Genomic DNA, 18,174 nt, shown 5'->3' with positions numbered 1-18,174 from the left:
ATGCTGTACATTCAATTCTTGTGTCTCTGTCTTTATTTCCTTTTCTCAATCCTTTGTTACCCTCAGGACTGAGGGCACCCACGAATGGGTAAATACATACTATTTATATATGTATAAAATACATATATAAATAGTATATATTTTATACATTTATATAAAACAGCATCACTATAAAAATATATATTCATTTGTTTAAACTGAGTAACTGAGAAAACAAATGTGAAGGAATACAGGGATTAAGAGTTTTAAAAGTTTTTTCTAATACAGTACCGTGTTAAAATACATTTAAAAATTAACATATTTCTGGTCAAGTCATAAGGCTCAGATATCAAAGATCTACCTGTTACTGAAAAGAATTATGTAAATGTACCGAATAGGAGAAAATACATTTTAATATACAAGCTATAATTTACTGTCTGGACTTAGCTAACTCCACTTATCTTCAGACAGATGAAGTGTCTCAGTTTTAAAGATGTACAATACCTCTACCACAAGTGGAGGGAGCTCCAGGGCCTTCTGATAATAGTGGATTGCAAGATGAATCAGCCCCAACTGATGAAGACCACGGCCCAAATTGTAGAATGATTCCTGGCAGGGCCCACGTAAACTGAGGTATCGATTAAGAAAGGAAAAGCCCTAAACAAAAAGAAAAACAATTCAATATTTCACTGATTTGACAACTATGTACTAGACCACTGTATAACCAGGTGCTGAAAATACAAACATTTATTAAAAAACATATCTGCTTAGTATCCTATCACTGTGTAGTATTACAGTGTAGTTCAGTGTCAACATTATAGCTCTTCTCAAGATGTAAGAATTTTTTTTAGCTAAGTATAAATATTCACAGAAAACAGCCAAATGTTACAACTAGCTACCAGAAATTCATAATCTACAAGTACACAATACTTTAAAAAAATAATTTCAAGTTGGCTTGTGCCATTGTAGGCCAATAAACTTTCTGATGTGAGATTCATGCCTAAAAGCTTGAGCAAGACACAAAATCATGATAATTTACAAAGGTTTCCTCTCAGGAGCAAATTTACTTGAGTATACTTAACCTTTTAGGGTAAATTTTACCTTTTATATTACCTCTTAACCCAAAAAACTGGATTTTTTTCCTTCTGAAAGCTTCTGACTCAAAGACTTTACGGAGAAATTATTTCAGAGCACAGCTACAATGATGCTGGCTCCCTGTGGGTCACAGAGTCCAAAAAGCAACTTGTTTTTTCACCTCTTCCCTATTCACTTTCCCTTTTAATAGAGCTTCAGCTTTTATCATCCACTGAAATTACAAATTGCAAAGGTCCAAGAGTCCTAATTAAGTAATCAAATATATTACCAGATAATTAAGAATAAATCAACTATTTATGATATATAAAATATAATTATTCTCTAGATGATCTGCTATATAATAAGTGGTCACAAATTTTCCTTTATAAATAGGTAAATAATAAAAATTAATGAATTTTGAATGAATGCATTTTAGGAGAAGCAGTACTCATGTTCAGTATACAAATCATACTTTCTGCATAATAAAAGAACCTATTTGTGTGACTATGATCTCTATTCCACTGAAACACAGTATCAGCAGATTATTCCACTATTAATCACAGAGAAATATCGTCTTCATATTTTAAAATGACAAATGTAAAGATAAAATATGAGGAAAAAGGAATAGTAATCTCAGATGAACTGTTGTAATGCAATGAACTTGTAGGTCTTCTAATACAATATGAACTTGTAGTTCTAATGCAAATGAACTTGTAGGTCTTCTAACACAATAATGGAATTACTTGCCTTTAAGAAATTTTTAACAAATTTAAGAAGATAATCTCATTGACAGCTGAAATAATATTTAGTGATTTTAAAAACTAGACAGTGTGGGCAGCCACTTTATTTTATAGGTACTATGAATTACCAAGTTAAAAAGCTGCAAAAATAATGACAAAAGCACATCTTTTTTTTTTTTTTGAGATAGGGTCTCGCTCTGTTGCCCAGGAGCACAGTGGCGTGATCTTGGCTCATTGCAACCTCCACCTCCTGGGTTCAGGCAATTCTCCTGCCTCAGCCTCCCGAGCTTGGATTGCAGGTCCATGCCACCATGCCTGGCTCATTTTTGTGTTTTTAGTGGAGATGGGGTTTCACCATTTTGGCCAGGCTGGTCTCATACTCCTGACCTCAAGTGATCCGCCCACCTTGGCCACCCAAAGTGCTGGGATTACAGGCAAAAACCACCACAACTGGCCAAAAATTATGTTACATTTCAAACATTTAAATAATCACTAAAGGGCCCAATGTACTCACTGTCTATCTAATATTAAATAAAGGTAGACATAAGGAAATGAATGATTTTACTTTTAATACAACATAAAGGTAAGAAAGATAAACCATAAAAAAATTTTTTTTAGGTAGTATAATACAAAACTAACTATAGTCCCATAGCAGGAAGAAAGAAAAATAAGAGAAAGTAAAACAATTTCAGGAATGATGTTATTTACAATAAAATCTGCTTCTCAGAAACTTTATGGAAAATGTTTAACATACACAAGAGATTAGTCCAATGAACTTCCATATACCCATTACCTCGTTTCATCTCTACCTCCAACCATTTGAAGGCTACTATTCAACTATAAAAGTAATTTGAAATTTAACTTCCATATTACATGAATGTTTGTCCTACCAGGCCAAAAAAACTGCATATTTTACATATTTAATGAGTTAATCTATAAAATGTTCTCATCAATTTTTACCAGAATTTTATGAGAGCAAGAAATTCTGCCTGTGTACTCACTCACTGCTGTGTCCCCAGTTCCTAGCACACAATGAGCGCTCAATATGTTTAATTTATACGCAATCCTACATTACTTAATATAGCAAACAGTATCCATTAAGGAAGAAAAAGCAGCTTTGAGGAAAAGGTAGAATATAAAAAAAGGAAAAATTTACAAATTTTTGTTTTTCAGGATTTTTAAATTTTCAAATATACAACAGTATAGAGACCATCTCAGTGAACCCCATACCTAGTTTCAACTATTAATATTATTACCATTTTAATGTAGGCTTTATTTTAATCATTTTACTTTAAAAGAAACAAAAAGCCCCTTACTAGACCCTGCTACTCCATTCAAGTCAATGTTTTCTTTCCTTTCTCACCTATGATTTAATAAAAGACATGTCTATACTATAGAATATTTTTAAAACATCAAACATATAAAAATGAAATCACAGAAACAAAAGTGCTGAAGGCAGAGTAGGGAACAAGAAAGACAAGATATCTGACCTCTTGGACTTTGTGCTTTCATTAGAGGAGACAGCTATTAAAAAAGCAAAGAAGGGGACTTCCAGCAAGATGGCCAAATAGGAATAGCCCCAGTCTACAACTCCCAGAGAGATCGACGCAAAAGGTGGGTGATTTCTGCATTTCCAACTGTGGTACCTGGTTCATCTCGTTGGGACTGGTTGGGCAGTGGGTGCAACCCACAGAGGGCAAGCTGAAGCAGGGTGGGGTATTGCCTCACCTGAGAAGTGCAAGGGGTCAGGGAACTTCCTCTCATAGCCAAGGGAAGCCATTAGGGACTGTACCGTGCACTCTAGCCCAGATACTGTGCTTTTCCCATGGTCGTTGCAACCCACAGACCAGGAGATTCCCTCCAGTGCCTACACTACCGGGGCCCTGGGTTGTTTTTTTGTTTTTGTTTTTTAATTGCATTTTAGGTTTTGGGGTACATGTGAAGAACATGCAAGATTGTTGCATAGGTACAAACGTGGCAGTGTGATTTGCTGCCTTCCTCCCCATCACCTATATCTGGCGTTTCTCCCGATGCTCTCTCTCCCCAACTCCCCACCCCCCGCTGTCCCTCCCCTATGTCCCCCCAACAGACCCCAGTGTGTAGTGCTCCCCTCCCTGTGTCCATGTATTCTCATTGTTCAACACCCGCCTATGAGTGAGAACATTCGGTGTTTGATTTTCTGCTCTTGTGTCAGTTTGCTGAGAATGATGGTTTCCAGGTTCATCCATGTCCCTACAAAGGACACAAACTCATCGTTTTTGATGGCTGCATAATATTCCATGGTGTATTTGTGCCACATTTTCCCTGTCCAGTCTATCAGTGATGGACATTTGGGTTGGTTCCAGGTCTTTGCTATTGTAAACAGTGCCGCAATGAACATTCGTGTGCATGTGTCCTTATAGTAGGACGATTTATAATCCTTTGGATATATACCCAGTAATGGGATTGCTGGGTCAAATGGAATTTCTATTTCTAGGTCCTTGAGGAATCGCCACACTGTCTTCCACAATGGTTGAACTAATTTACACTTCTACCAACAGTGTAAAAGTGTTCCTATTTCTCCACATCCTCTCCAGCATCTGTTGTCCCCAAATTTTTTAATGATCGCCATTCTAACTGCTACGAGATGGTATCTCAATGTAGTTTTGATTTGCACTTCTCTAATGACCAGTGATGATGAGCATTTTTTCATATGTTTGTTGGCCTCATGTATGTCTTCTTTTGTAAAGTATCTGTTCATATCCTTTGCCCACTTTTGAATGGGCTTGTTTGCTTTTTTCTTGTAAATCTGTTTTAGTTCTTTGTAGATTCTGGATATCAGCCCTTTGTCAGATGGGTAAACTACAAAAATTTTTTCCCAGTCTGTTGGTTGCCGATTCACCCTAATAAGTGTTTCTTTTGCTGTGCAGAAGCTGTGGAGTTTGATTAGGTCCCATATGTCTATTTTGGCTTTTGTTGTCAATGCTTTTGGTGTTTTGGTCATGAAGTCCTTGCCTACACCTATGTCCTGAATGGTTTTGCCTAGATTTTCTTCTAGGGTTTTTATGGTGTTAGGTCTTATGTTAAGTCTTTAATCCATCTGGAGTTAATTTTAATGTAAGGTGTCAGGAAGGGGTCCAGTTTCTGCTTTCTGCACATGGCTAGCCAGTTTTCCCAACACCATTTATTAAACAGGGAATCCTTTCCCCATTGCTTGTTTTTGTCAGGCTTGTCAAAAATCAGATGGTTGTAGATATGTTGTGTTGCCTCCAAGGCCTCTGTTCTGTTCCATTGGTTTATATCTCTGTTTTGGTACCAGTACCATGCTATTTTGATTATTGTAGACTTGTAGTATAGTTTGAAGTCCGGTAGTGTGATGCCTCCCGCTTTCTTCTTTTTGCTTAGAATTGACTTGGCTATGCGGGCTCTTTTGGTTCCATATGAAGTTTAAGGTGTTTTTTTCCAGTTCTGTGAAGAAGGTTATTGGTAGCTTGATGCGGATAGCGTTGAATCTGTAAATTACTTTGGGCAGTATGGTCATTTTTACGATATTGATTCTTCCTAACCATGAGAATGGAATGTTTCTCCATCTGTTTGTGTCCTCTCTTATTTCATTGAGCAGTGATTTGTAGTTCTCCTTGAAGAGGTCCTTTACGTTCCTTGTTAGTTGTATTCCTAGGTATTTTATTCTCTTTGTAGCAATTGTGAATGGCAGTTCATTCTTGATTTGGCTCTCTTTAAGTCTGTAATTGGTATATACGAATGCTTGTGATTTTTGCACATTGATTTTGTATCCTGAGACTTTGCTGAAGTTGCTTATCAGTTTCAGGAGATTTTGGGCTGAGACAATGGGGTCTTCTAGATATACAATCATGTGGTCTGGAAATAGAGACAATTTGACTTCCTCCTTTCCTATTTGAATACCCTTTATTTCTTTTTCTTGCCTGATTGCTCTGGCTAGAACTTCCAGTACTATATTGAATAGGACTGGTGAGAGAGGGCATCCTTGTCTAGTGCCAGATTTCAAAGGGAATGCTTCCAGTTTTTGCCCATTCAGTATGATATTGGCTGTTGGTTTGTCATAAATACTTTTTATTATTTTGAGATACGTTCTGTCAATACCTTAGGGTTTTTAGCATAAAGGGCTGCTGAATTTTGTCAAAGAACTTCTCTGCATCAATTGAGATGATCATGTGGTTTTTGTCTTTGGTTCTGTTTATGTGGTGAATTACATTTATAGACTTGCGTATGTTGAACCAGCCTTGCATCCCTGGGATGAAGCCTACTTTATCATGGTGGATTAGCTTTTTGATGTGCTGTTGCAATTGGCTTGCCAGTATTTTATTGAAGATTTTTGCCTCTATGTTCATCATGGATATTGGCCTGAAGTTTTCTTTTCTTGTTGAGTCTCTGCCTAGTTTTGGTATCAGGATGATGCTGGTCTCATAAAATGATTTGGGAAGGATTTCTTCTTTTTGGATTATTTGGAATAGTTTCAGAAGGAATGGTACCAGCTCCTCTTTGTATGTCTGATAGAATTCGGCTGTGAACCCGTCTGGACCTTGGCTTTTTTTGGGTGGTAAGTTCTTAATTGCTGCCCCAACTTCAGACCTTGTTATTGGTCTGTTCAGGGTTTCAACTTCTTCCTGGTTTAGGCTTGGCAGGAGGCAAGTGTCCAGGAATTTATCCATTTCTTCCAGGTTTACTAGTTTATGTGCATAGAGTTGTTTGTAATAATCTCTGATGATGGTTTGAATTTCTGTGGAATCTGTGGTGATATCCCCTTTATCGTTTTTTATTGCATCAATTTGGCTGTTCTCTCTCTTCTTTTTTGTTAATCTGGCTAGTGGTCTGTCTATTTTGTTGATCTTTTCGAAAAACCAGCTCCTGGATTTATTGATTCTTTGAAGGGTTTCTTGAGTCTCTATCTCCTTCAGTTCTGCTCTGATCTTAGCTATTTCTTGTCTTCTGCTAGGTTTTGAGTTTTTTCTAACTTGCTCCTCTACCTCTTTCAATTTTGACGATAGGGTGTCAATTTTAGATCTCTCCTTGCTTCTCATGTGGGCACTTATTGCTATATATTTCCCTCTAGAGACTGCTTTAAATGTGTCCCAGAGATTCTGGTATGTTGTGTCTTCATTCTCGTTGGTTTCGAAGAACATCTTTATTTCTGTCTTCATTTCATTGTTTATCCAGTCAACATTCAAGAGCAAGTTGTTCAGTTTCCATGAAGCTGTGCGGTTCTGAGTCAGTTTCTGCATTCTGAGTTCTACCTGGATTGCACTGTGGTCTGAGAGACTGTTATGATTTCCGTTCTTTTGCATTTGCTGAGGAGTGATTTACTTCCAATTATGTGGTCAATTTTAGGGTAGGTGTGATATGGTGCTGAGAAGAATGTATATTCTGTGGATTTTGGGTGGAGAGTTCTGAAAATGTCTATAAGGTTTGCTTGGTCCAGGTCTGAGCTCAAGTGCTGGATATCCTTGTTAATTTTCTGTCTGGTTGATCTGTCCAATATTGACAATGGGGTGTTAAAGTCTCCCACTGTTATTGTGTGGGAGTCTAATTCTCTTTGTAAGTCGTTAAGAACTTGCCTTATGTATCTGGGTGCTCCTGTATTGGGTGCATATATATTTAGGATCGTTAGCTCTTCTTGTTGCATTGATCCTTTTACCATTACGTAATGTCCTTCTTTGTCTCTTTTGATCTTTGTTGTTTTAAAGTCTATTTTATCAGAGATGAGAAATGCAACTCCTGCTTTTTTTTGCTCTCCATTTGCTTGGTAAATCTTCCTCCATCCCTTTATTTTGAGCCTTTGTGTATCCTTGCATGTGAGATGGGTTTCCTGTATACAGCAGACCGATGGGTTTTGGCTTTTTATCCAATTTGCCAGTCTGTGTCTTTTGATTGGGGCATTTAGTCCCTTTACATTTAGGGTTAATATTGTTATGTGTGAAGTTGATACTGCCATTTTGATGCTAGCTGGCTGTTTTGCCCATTAGTTGATGCAGATTCTTCATTGTGTTGATGCTCTTTACCATTTGGTATGTTTTTGTAGCGGCTGGTACTGGTTGTTCCTTTCTATGTGTAGAGCCTCTTTCAGGAACTCTTGTAAAGCAGGCCTGGTGGTGACAAAATCTGAGTACTTGCTTGTTTGCAAAGGATTTCATTTTTCCTTCACTTACGAAGCTTAGTTTGGCTGGATATGAAATACTGGGTTGACAGTTCTTTTCTTTAAGGATGTTGAATATTGGCCCTCACTCTCTTCTGGCTTGTAGGGTTTCTGCTGAGAGATCTGCTGTGAGTCTGATGGGCTTCCCTTTGTGGGTAACCTGACCTTTCTCTCTGGCTGCCCTTAACATTTTCTCCTTCATTTCAACCCTGGTGAATCTGACGATTATGTGCCTTGGGGTTACTGTTCGTGAGGAATATCTTTGTGGTGTTCTCTGTATTTCCTGGACTTGAATATTGGCCTGCCTTGCTAGGTTGGGGAAGTTTTCCTGGATAATATCCTGAAGAGTATTTTCCAACTTGGATTCATTCTCTTCATCGCATTCAGGTACACCTATCAAATGTAAATTAGGTCTTTTCACGTAGTCCCACATTTCTTGGAGACTTTGTTCATTCCTTTTTACCCTTTTTTCCCTAATCATGCCTTCTCGCTTTATTTCTTTGAGTTGATCTTCGACCTCTGATATCCTTTCTTCTGCTTGGTCAATTCGGCTGTTGAAACTTGTGCATGCTTCACGAAGTTCTTGTGTTGTGTTTTACAGCTCCATCAATTCATTTATATTCCTAAGTTGTCCATTCTTGTTTGCATTTTGTCAAATCTTTTGTCAAGGTTCTTAGTTTCTTTGCATTGGGTTAGAACATGTTCTTCTAGCTCACAGAAGTTTCTTACTACCCACCTTCTGAAGCCTGTTTCTGTCATTTCATCACACTCATTCTCCATCCAGCCTTGTTCCCTTGCTGGTGAGGAGTTGTGATCCCTTGTAGGAGGAGAGGTGTTCTTGTTTTGGGTGTTTTCATCCTTTTTACGCTGGTTTCTTCCCATCTCTGTGAATTTGTCCACCCGTCGTCTTTGTAGTTGCTGACTTTCAGATTGGGTCTCTGAGTGGATGTTCTGTTTGTTGATGATTAAGTTATTTCTGTTTCTTAGTTTTCCTTCTAACAGTCTGGTCCCTCTGCTGTAGGACTGTTGAGGTCCACTCCAGGTCCTGCTTGCCTTGCCTGGGGATCACCTGCAGCAGCTGCAGAACAGTAAGGGTTGTTACCAGTTTCTTCTTCTGCTATCTTTGTCCCAGAAGGATACCCGCCAAATGTCAGTCTGATCTCTCCTTTATCAGGTGACTCTTTGGATATACAAGGGTCAGGGAGCTGCTTGAGGAGACAGCCTGTCCTTTATACGAGCTCAAGTGCTGAGCTGTGAGCTCTGTTGTTGTTCATTCAGAGCTGCTGGGCAGGTACGTTTAGGTCTGCTGCAGCAGAACTCATAAACCACTTTTTGTTCCCAGGTGCTCTGTCCCAGGGAGTTAGGGCTTTATTTATGAGTTTCCATTGTGCTGCTGCCTTTTTTTTCCAGGGCTGCTCTGCCCAGCAAGGAGGTAGCCTAGTCACTATCTGTCTGCAGAGGCTTTGCTGAGTTGCCGTGGGCTCCACCCAGCTGCCGTGTGAACTTCCCTGCAGTCCTGTTTATATGGGTATAGTTAGAACTGCCTCGGCAATGGTGGCCCACCTCTGTATTGGCAGACTCTCTCTGTAATGGCAGGTTGCCTTGGCAATGGCAGGCTGCCTCAGCGATGGCAGGCTACCTCCGTAGTGGTAGAGTGTCTCAGTAATGGCGGATGCCCCTCCCCCACAGAGCTGGACTGTCCCCGGTTCAGCTACGCTTGCTGTGAAACTCTCAATCCAGAGAGTTTCTGATTGCTGTTCTTTTGTGGGGGTGGGACCAGCCGAGCCTGATCACCTGGCTCCCTGCCTCAGAGCGTTTTTTTTTTTTTTTTTAGTTGAACAGTTGACTGTCTCCCAGGTGTTCCAGTCATCTGTTGAAAAGGTGCCAGGATCTGTGTGATTTCCCATGTGGTGACTCACTGCACCGGCTTAAACAGCGGCACTGAGATTCGTGGCGCTATTTTTGCCCAGGAATCTCCTGGCCTGGCTCCCTGTTCAGTCCCCTTTTGAATCGGATGAATGGGCAACTTCCCGGGGCTCCAATCACCAGCTAAAGGGCACCCGGACCAGTGTATTTTGTATGGAAAACCACCATGCCGGGGTGCAAGCAAAGCAGCCACGCCGACAAAAACAGCCGCGCTGGCGACCCGTGGGGCTCCTCCGCCTGGGAATCTCCTGGTCTGTGGGCAATGAAAATGCGGCGTCCACTTACCCTCTGTGCTTTCACTGGGAGCTGCAGTCCTGAGCTGTTCCTAAACGGCCATCTTGGATCTATCCTCGAGTTTTAAGCACAAAACTGGGAAGCCATCTGGGCAGACACCGAGCTAGCCACAGGATTTTTTTTTCTTACCCCAATGGCACCTAGATGCCAACAAGACAGAACAGTTCACTCTCCTGGAAAGGGGGCTGAAGCCAAGGAGCCAAGTGGTCTGGCTTGGCAGGTCCCACCCCCACAGAGCCCTGCAAGCTAAGAGCCACTGGCTTGAAATTCTCACTGCCAGCGAAGCAGTCTGAGCTCCACCCTTCATGAGTGGAGGGGTGTCTACCATTGCTTAGGCTGGAGTAGGCAGTTTTCCCCTTACAGTGTAAACAAAGCTGCAGGGAAGTTCGAACTGGGTGGAGCCCAACACAGCTTAGCAAGGCCACTTCAGCCAGACTCCCTCTCCTCTCTGGGCACAGCATTTCTGAAAAAAAGGCAGCAGCCCCAGTCAGGGACTTATAGATAAAATCCCCATCTCCCTAGGACAGAGCACGTGGGGGAAGGGGCAGTTGAGGGTGCAGCTTCAGCAGACTTAAACACCTCTGCCTGATAGCTCTGCAGAGAGCAGCAGATCTCACAGCACAGCATTTGAGCTCTGCTAAGGAACAGACTGCCTCCTCAAGTGGGTTTCTGACCCCCGTGTATCCTAACTAGGAGACACCTCTCAGTAGAGGCCAACAGACACCTCAAATAGGAGAGCTCTGGCTAGCATCTGGTGGGTGCCCCTCTAGAACGAAGCTTCCAGAGGAAGGAATAGGCAGCAACCTGCTGTTCTGCAGCCTCCACCGGTGTTACCCAGGCAAACAGGGTCTACAGTGGACCTCCAGAAAACTCCAGTAGACCTGCAACAGAGGTGCCTGTTAGAAGGAAAACTAACAAACATAAAGGAATAGTAGCAACATCAACAAAAACGACGTCCACTTGGAGACCTCATCCAAAGGTCACCAACTTCAAAGACCAAAGGTAGATAAATCCATGAAGATGGGGAGAAACCAGCGCAAAAAGGCTGAAAATTCCAAAAACCAGAACACCTCTTCTCTTCCAAAGGATTACAACTCCTTGCCAGCAAGGGAACAAAACTGAACGGAGAATGAGTTTGACAATTGACAGAAGTAGGCTTCAGAAGGTAGGTAGTAACAAACTCCTCCGAGCTAAAGGGGCATGTTTTAACTCAATGCAAGTAAACTAAGAACCTTGAAAAAAGGTTAGACAAATTGCTAAGTGGAATAACCAGTTTAGAGAAGAACATAAATGACCTGATGGAGCTGAAAAATACAGCATGAGAACTTCGTGAAGTATACACAAGTATCAATAGCCGAATTGATCAAGCGGAAGAAAGGATATCAGAGATTGAAGCTCAATGAAATAAAGTGAGAAGACAAGATTAGAGAAAAAAGAGTGAAAAGAAATGAACAAATCCTCCAAGAAATATGGGACTATGTGAAAGGACCAAATCTACGTTTGATTGGTGTACTTGAAAGTGACTGGGAGAATGGAACCAAGTTGGAAAACACTCTTCAGGATATTATGCAGGAAAACTTCCCCAATGCAGCAAAGCAGGCCAATATTTAAATTCAGGAAATACAGAAAATACCACAAAGATACTCCTCAAGAAGAGCAACCCCAAGGCACATAATCGTCAGATTCACTAACATTGAAATGAAGGAAAAAAAAAATGTTAAGGGCAGCAAGACAAAAAGGTCAGGTTATTCACAAAGGGACACCGATCAGACTCACAGCAGACCTCCTGGCAGAAACCCTACAAGCCAGAAGAGAATGGAGGCCAATATTTAACATTCTTAAAGAAAAGAATTTTCAACCCAGAATTTCATATCCAGCCAAACTAAACTTCATAAGTGAAGGAGAAATAAAACCCTTTACAGGCAAACAAATGCTGAGAGATTTTGTCACCACCAGGCCTGAATTACAAGAGCTCCTGAAAGAAGCACTAAATATGGAAAGAAATAACTGGTATGAGCCACTGCAAAAACATGCCAAATTGTAAAGACCATTGATGCTATGAAGAAACTGCATCAACTAATGGGCAGAATAACTAGCTAACCTCATAACGACAGGATCAAATTCACACATAACAATATTAACCTTAAATATAAATGGGCTAAATGCCCCAATTAAAAGACACAGACTGGCCAAGTGGATAAAGAATCAAGACCCGTCAGTGTGCTGTATTCAGGAGACCCATCTCACATGCAAAGACACACATAGGCTCAAAATAAAGGGATGGAGGAATATGTGCCAAGCAAATGGAAAGCAAAAAAAGCAGGGGTTGCAATCGTAGTCTCTGATAAAACAGACTTTAAATCAACAAAGATCAAAAGAGACAAAGAAGGGCACTATGTAACAGTAAAGGCATCAATGCAACAAGAAGAGCTAAGAATCCTAAGTAAAGATACAACCAATACTGGAGCACCCAGATTCATAAAGCAAGTTATTAGAGACTTACAAAGAGACATTGACTCCCACACAATAGCAGTGGGAGGCTTAACACCACACTGTCAATATTAGATCAGCAAGACAGAAAATTAACAAGGATATCCAGGACTTGAACTCAGCCCTGGCTCGAGCGGACCTAATAGACATCTACAGAATTCTCCACATGATATCAGCAAAATACACATTTTTCTTAGCACCACATCACACTTATTCTAAAATTGACCACATAATTGGAAGTAAAACATTCCTCAGCAAATACAAAAGAACAAAAATAATAACAGTCTCTCAGACCACAGTGCAATCAAATTAGAACTCAGAATTAAGAAACTCACTCAAAACCACACAACTACATGGAAACTGAACAACCTGCTCCTGAATGACTACTGGGTAAATAATGAAATTAAGGCACAAATAAAGATGTTCTTTGAAACCAATAAGAACAAAGACACAACATACCAGAATCTCTGGGACACATTTAAAGCAGTATGTGGAGGGAAATTTATAGCACTAAAAGCCCACAAGAGAAAGCAGAAAAGATCTAAAATCAACACCTAAACATCACAATTATAAAAGAACTAGAGAAGCAGGAGCAAATAAATTCAAAAGCTAGCAGAAGACAAGAAATAACTAAGATCAGTGCAGAACTAAAGGGGACAGAGACACGAAAAACCCTTCAAAAAAATCAACGAATCCAGGAGCTGGTTTTTTGAAAAGATCAACAAAATAGACCACTAGCCAGACAAAGAAGAAAAGAGAGAAGACTCAAATAGATGCAATAAAAAATGATAAAGGGGATATCACCACCAATCCCACAGAAATACAAACTGCCATCAGAGAATACTATGAACACCTCTATGCAAATAAACTAGAAACTCTAGAAGAAATCGATAAATTCCTGGACACATACACCCTCCCAAGACTAAACAAGGCAGAAATGGAGTCGAATCTCTGAATAGACCAGAAACAAGGTCTGAAATTGAGGCAGTAATTAATAGCCTACTACCCAAAAAAAGTCCAGGACTAGACAGATTCACAGCCGAGTTCTACTAAAGGTACCAAGAAACTGGTACCATTCCTTCTGAAACAATTCCAGACAACAGAAAAAGAAGGAATCCTCCCTAACTCAGTCTGAGAACAGCATCATCCTGATACCAAAACCTGGCACAACAAAAAGAAATTTCAGGCCAATATCCCTGATGAAAAAATTTTGTTGATGTGAAAATCCTCAGTAAAATACTGGCAAACCGAATCCAGCCACATATCAAAAAGCTTATCTACCACGATCAAGTCGGTTTCATCCCTGGGATGCAAGGCTGGTTCAACATATGCAAATCAATAAACGTAATTCATCACATACATGATTATCTCAATAGATACAGAAAAGGCCTTCAACAAAATTTAGCAGCGCTTCAGGACAGAAACCCAATAAACTAGGTATTGATGGAACATAGTTCAAAATAATAAAAGAGCTATTTATGACAAACCCACAGCCAATATCATACTGAATGGGCAAAAACTGGAAGCACTCCCTTTAAGAACCAGGACAAGAAAGGATGCCTTCTCTCACCACTTCTCTCACCATTTCTGTTCGTAGTATTGGAAATTCTGGCCAGTGCAATAAGTCAAGTGAAAGAAATAAAAGGTATTCAATTAGGAAAAGAGGAAGTAAAATTGTCTGTTTGCAGATGACATGATTGTATATTTAGGAAACCTCATCGTCTCAGCTCAAAATCTCCTTAAGATGATAAGCAACTTCAGCAAAGTCTCAGGATACAAAACCAATTTGCAAACATCACAGGCATTCCTATACACCAATAACAGACTTAAAGAGAGCCAAATCATGAGTGAACTCTCATTCACAATTGCTACAAAGAGAATAACTTACCTAGGAATACAATTAACAAGGGATATGAAGGACCTCTTCAAGGAGAACTACAAACTACTGCTCAAGGAAATAAGAGAGGACACAAACAAATGGAAAAACATTCCATGCTCATGGATAGGAAGAGTCAATATCGTGAAAATGGCCATACACCCAAAGTAATTTACAGATTCAGTGCTATCCCCATCAAGCTACCATTGACTTTCTTCACAGAATTGGAAAAAAACTTCTTTAAATTTCACATGGAACCAAAAGCCCTCATAGCCAAGAAAATCCTAAGCAAAAAGAACAAAGCGGAAGGCATCACACTACACTACCTAACTTCAAACTATGCTACAAGGCTACAGTAACAAAAACAGCATGGTACTGGTACCAAAACAGATATATAGACCAATGGTACAGAACAGAATAGGCCTGAGAAATACCACCACACATCTACAACCATCTGATCTTTGACAAACCTGCCAAAAACAAGCAATGGGGAAAGGATTCCCTATTCATAAATGGTGTTGGGAAAACTGGCTAGCCATATGCAGAAAGCTGAAACTGGATCCCTTCTTTACACCTTAGACAAAAATTAAGATGGCTTAAAGACTTAAAAGTAAGACCTAAAACCATACAAACCCTAGTAGAAAACCTAGGCAATACCATTCAGGGTACAGGCATGGGCAAAGACTTCATGACTAAAACACCAAAAGCAATGGCAACAAAAGCCAAAATTGATAAATGGGATCTAATTAAAATAAATAAATAGCTTCTGCACAGCAAAAGAAACTATCATCAGAGTGAACAGGCAACCTACAGAATGGGAGAAAATTCTTGCAATCTATCCATCTGACAAAAAGCCATTTTCCAGAATCTACAAAGAACTGAAACAAATCTACAAGAAAAAAAAAACCCCATCAAAAAGTGGGCAAAGATATGAACAGACACTTCTCAAAAGAAGACATTTATGCAGCCAACAAACATATTAAACAAAGCTCATCATCACCGGTTATTAGAGAAATGCAAATCAAAACCACAATGAGATGCCATCTCACACCAATTAGAATGGCAGTCATTAAAAAGTCAGGAAACAACAGATGCTGGGGAGGATGTGGAGAAATAGGAATGCTTTTACACTGTTGGTGGGAGTGTGAATTAGTTCAACCATTGTGGAAGACAGTGTGGTGATTCCTCAAGGATCTAGAAATAGAAATACCATTTAACCCAGCAATCCCATTACTAATACCCAAAGGATCATAAATCATTCTATTACAAAGGCACATGCACGCATATTTTTATTGTGGCACTATTCATAATAGCAAGACTTGGAACCAAACAAAATGCCCATCAATGACAGACTGGATAAAGAAAATGTGGCACATATACACCATGGAATACTATGCAGTCATACAAAAGGGTGAGTTCATCTGGACACAGTGGCTCACGCCTGTAATCCCAGCACTTTAGGAGGCCGAGGCAGGTGGATCACAAGGTCAAAAGATCAAGACCTTCCTGGCCAACATGGTGAAACCCAGTCTCTACTAAAAATACAAAAATTAGTCAGGCGTGGTGGCACACACCGCTACCTGGGAGGCTGAGGTGGAAGAATTGCTTGGACCTGGGAGGCAGAGGTTGCACTGAGTCGAGACTGCACCACTGCGCTCCAGCCTGGTGACAGAGCAAGACTCCATCTCAAAAAAAAAAAAAAAAAGATGAGTTCATGTCCTTTGCAGGGACATGGATGAAGCTAGAAACCTTCGTTTTCAGCAAACTGACATAAGAACAGAAATCCAAATACTGCATGTTCTCACTCATAAGTGGGAGTTGAACAATGAGAACACAGGAACACAGAGAGGGGAACATCACACACTGGGGCCTGTTGAGGGGTTGGGAGCTAGGGGAGGGAGGGCATTAAGAGAAATACCCAATGCAGATGACAGGTTGATGGGTGCATGAAACCACCATGGCACATGTGTACCTATGTAACAAACCTCCACATTCTGCACAAGTACCCCAGAATTTAAAGTATAATTTTTAAAAAAGTAAACAAGAACATGAAACATAATTTTTCAAATTATTATAAGAACCACAAAGAAAATTTTAAAAGAATAATTTGTTGGTGATGCTGTAAGGAAACAGTCACAATCATATTACTGGTTGTATTATTACATATTTTTTAAAACTAAATTAAATGAATCTTCAGTATCTAAGACAGCTAGAGACCTTGGGGCACCAGACTATAAGGAAGCTTGCCAGTGCATTCCTCCAGATTCTACCTGCGTCTTTGTCCCTGAGGATCTGGCTGTGTACCTTTCCTATATTGCTGTAATAAGTCTTAACCACACATATAACTATATGCTGAGTGCTGAACATAAACTGTTGAGGACTCCCATCATGTATACTGAGCATTGTGTATTACTTTTGAAGCAGGATTTTTAAAAAAGTATTAAGTATATTAATTTTTAAGAAACAAATAATGAGAAATTCAAATAATTACCTGTACAATAAGAGCATGTCTCCGTAACACATACTTCTGAGATGCCATATGAATAAAGGTTAGGCCTATACAGAGGCTATAGAGAGGTTCATCAGGGTGAGTGCGAAAGGCTTGCACATACTGTCCTGGAAAATGAGCAGTGGTGTCAGACCGTGTAACAAGAACAGAGTTCCTTATTTCTTCACCACTTTTAAGGCTAAACAAACATACTGATTTTAACATATACAAGGTGTACATTCTGTCTTAAATATCAACCAGACACCTATTAGTTTGAATTTTAAAACAATGTATAAAATATAACATAATTAGAAGTTCCCCATGAATGTATCCTGACCATGAAGATTAATTGAATAACTAAATTAACTTTTTCTAGGCACAGTTACACATTTCCGTGTAAAGTAATACTTCCAAAATAAACAATTTATCATAATAAATAATCGTCTATTTTATGACCTTAAATCTATTTGGAAAGGAATGGAGGATATGTGTTTTGGTGAACATTTTTATAAATTCAGTTGATCTGTTTTATAAATTCAAATGTGGTAGATCATGGAGGTGAGAAGAGGAAAGTTTTGTTTTTTAGACTATGGTGTTGTTTTCCCAAACGTAGCAACTATTTTGTATCCAGTAACAGAATAAGAATTTGGGGATTTATGAATTACATGTATTCCATATATACAATCATCTCATGTCAAAAGCCTAATCATATGCAGTAGGGGAATTTAAGCAAGTTTTTCTCATAAAGGAATAAGATATATCACATAGATTAAAACTCTATTCCTTCTGGCTTCTATTCTGGAAGGAATGGCACCACTGAATCTCTTAGGCAGCAAAGATGGTAGACTGCCATTTGTCTATCATTTTAACCTTTTGTAAAAGTTTCTAATATAGGAAAATAAATATTTATATTTTCTTAATCTGAAAAAATTCCACAAAGCAAACACAAAAGAGGAGTGTTTCAACATCTGATGTTTGAGGTTACCGGATGAACAATTAGAAAAACACCAGCCATATACAAAGCATCATGAAAGTATTAAATAGCCAAAAACCATAGTTTACTCATAAGATCTAAATCTGGCAAACCAGCTTTTAGGCAGAACATACATGCCTAATTTTAAGTTTAAAGATTTGGTTAGGTATTTTTCCACTTGTT

The 18,174-nt window shown here is 39.4% G+C and overlaps 1 protein-coding gene across 2 annotated transcripts in view; it reads right to left on the bottom strand.

The window, feature by feature from the left end:
• GTF3C3 (general transcription factor IIIC subunit 3) overlaps positions 1-18,174 on the bottom strand; it is a 49,462-nt gene that overhangs the window by 2,829 nt on the left and 28,459 nt on the right. For both annotated transcript variants that reach the window (XM_032278786.1, XM_032278787.1), the window contains exons 16-17: positions 17,022-17,146; positions 484-636 (exon numbers count right to left, since the gene is read on the bottom strand). In XM_032278786.1, the coding sequence (XP_032134677.1) occupies positions 484-636; positions 17,022-17,146 (278 nt within the window). The remainder of the gene's footprint in view (positions 1-483; positions 637-17,021; positions 17,147-18,174) is intronic.

Source organism: Sapajus apella, unplaced genomic scaffold (genome assembly GCF_009761245.1).
Source record: "Sapajus apella isolate SASKATOON/1434 unplaced genomic scaffold, GSC_monkey_1.0 scaffold10, whole genome shotgun sequence".
Taxonomy (NCBI): domain Eukaryota; kingdom Metazoa; phylum Chordata; class Mammalia; order Primates; family Cebidae; genus Sapajus; species Sapajus apella.
Note: the sequence above shows the minus strand (reverse complement) of the source record. Positions and strands in the feature narration are given on the sequence as shown.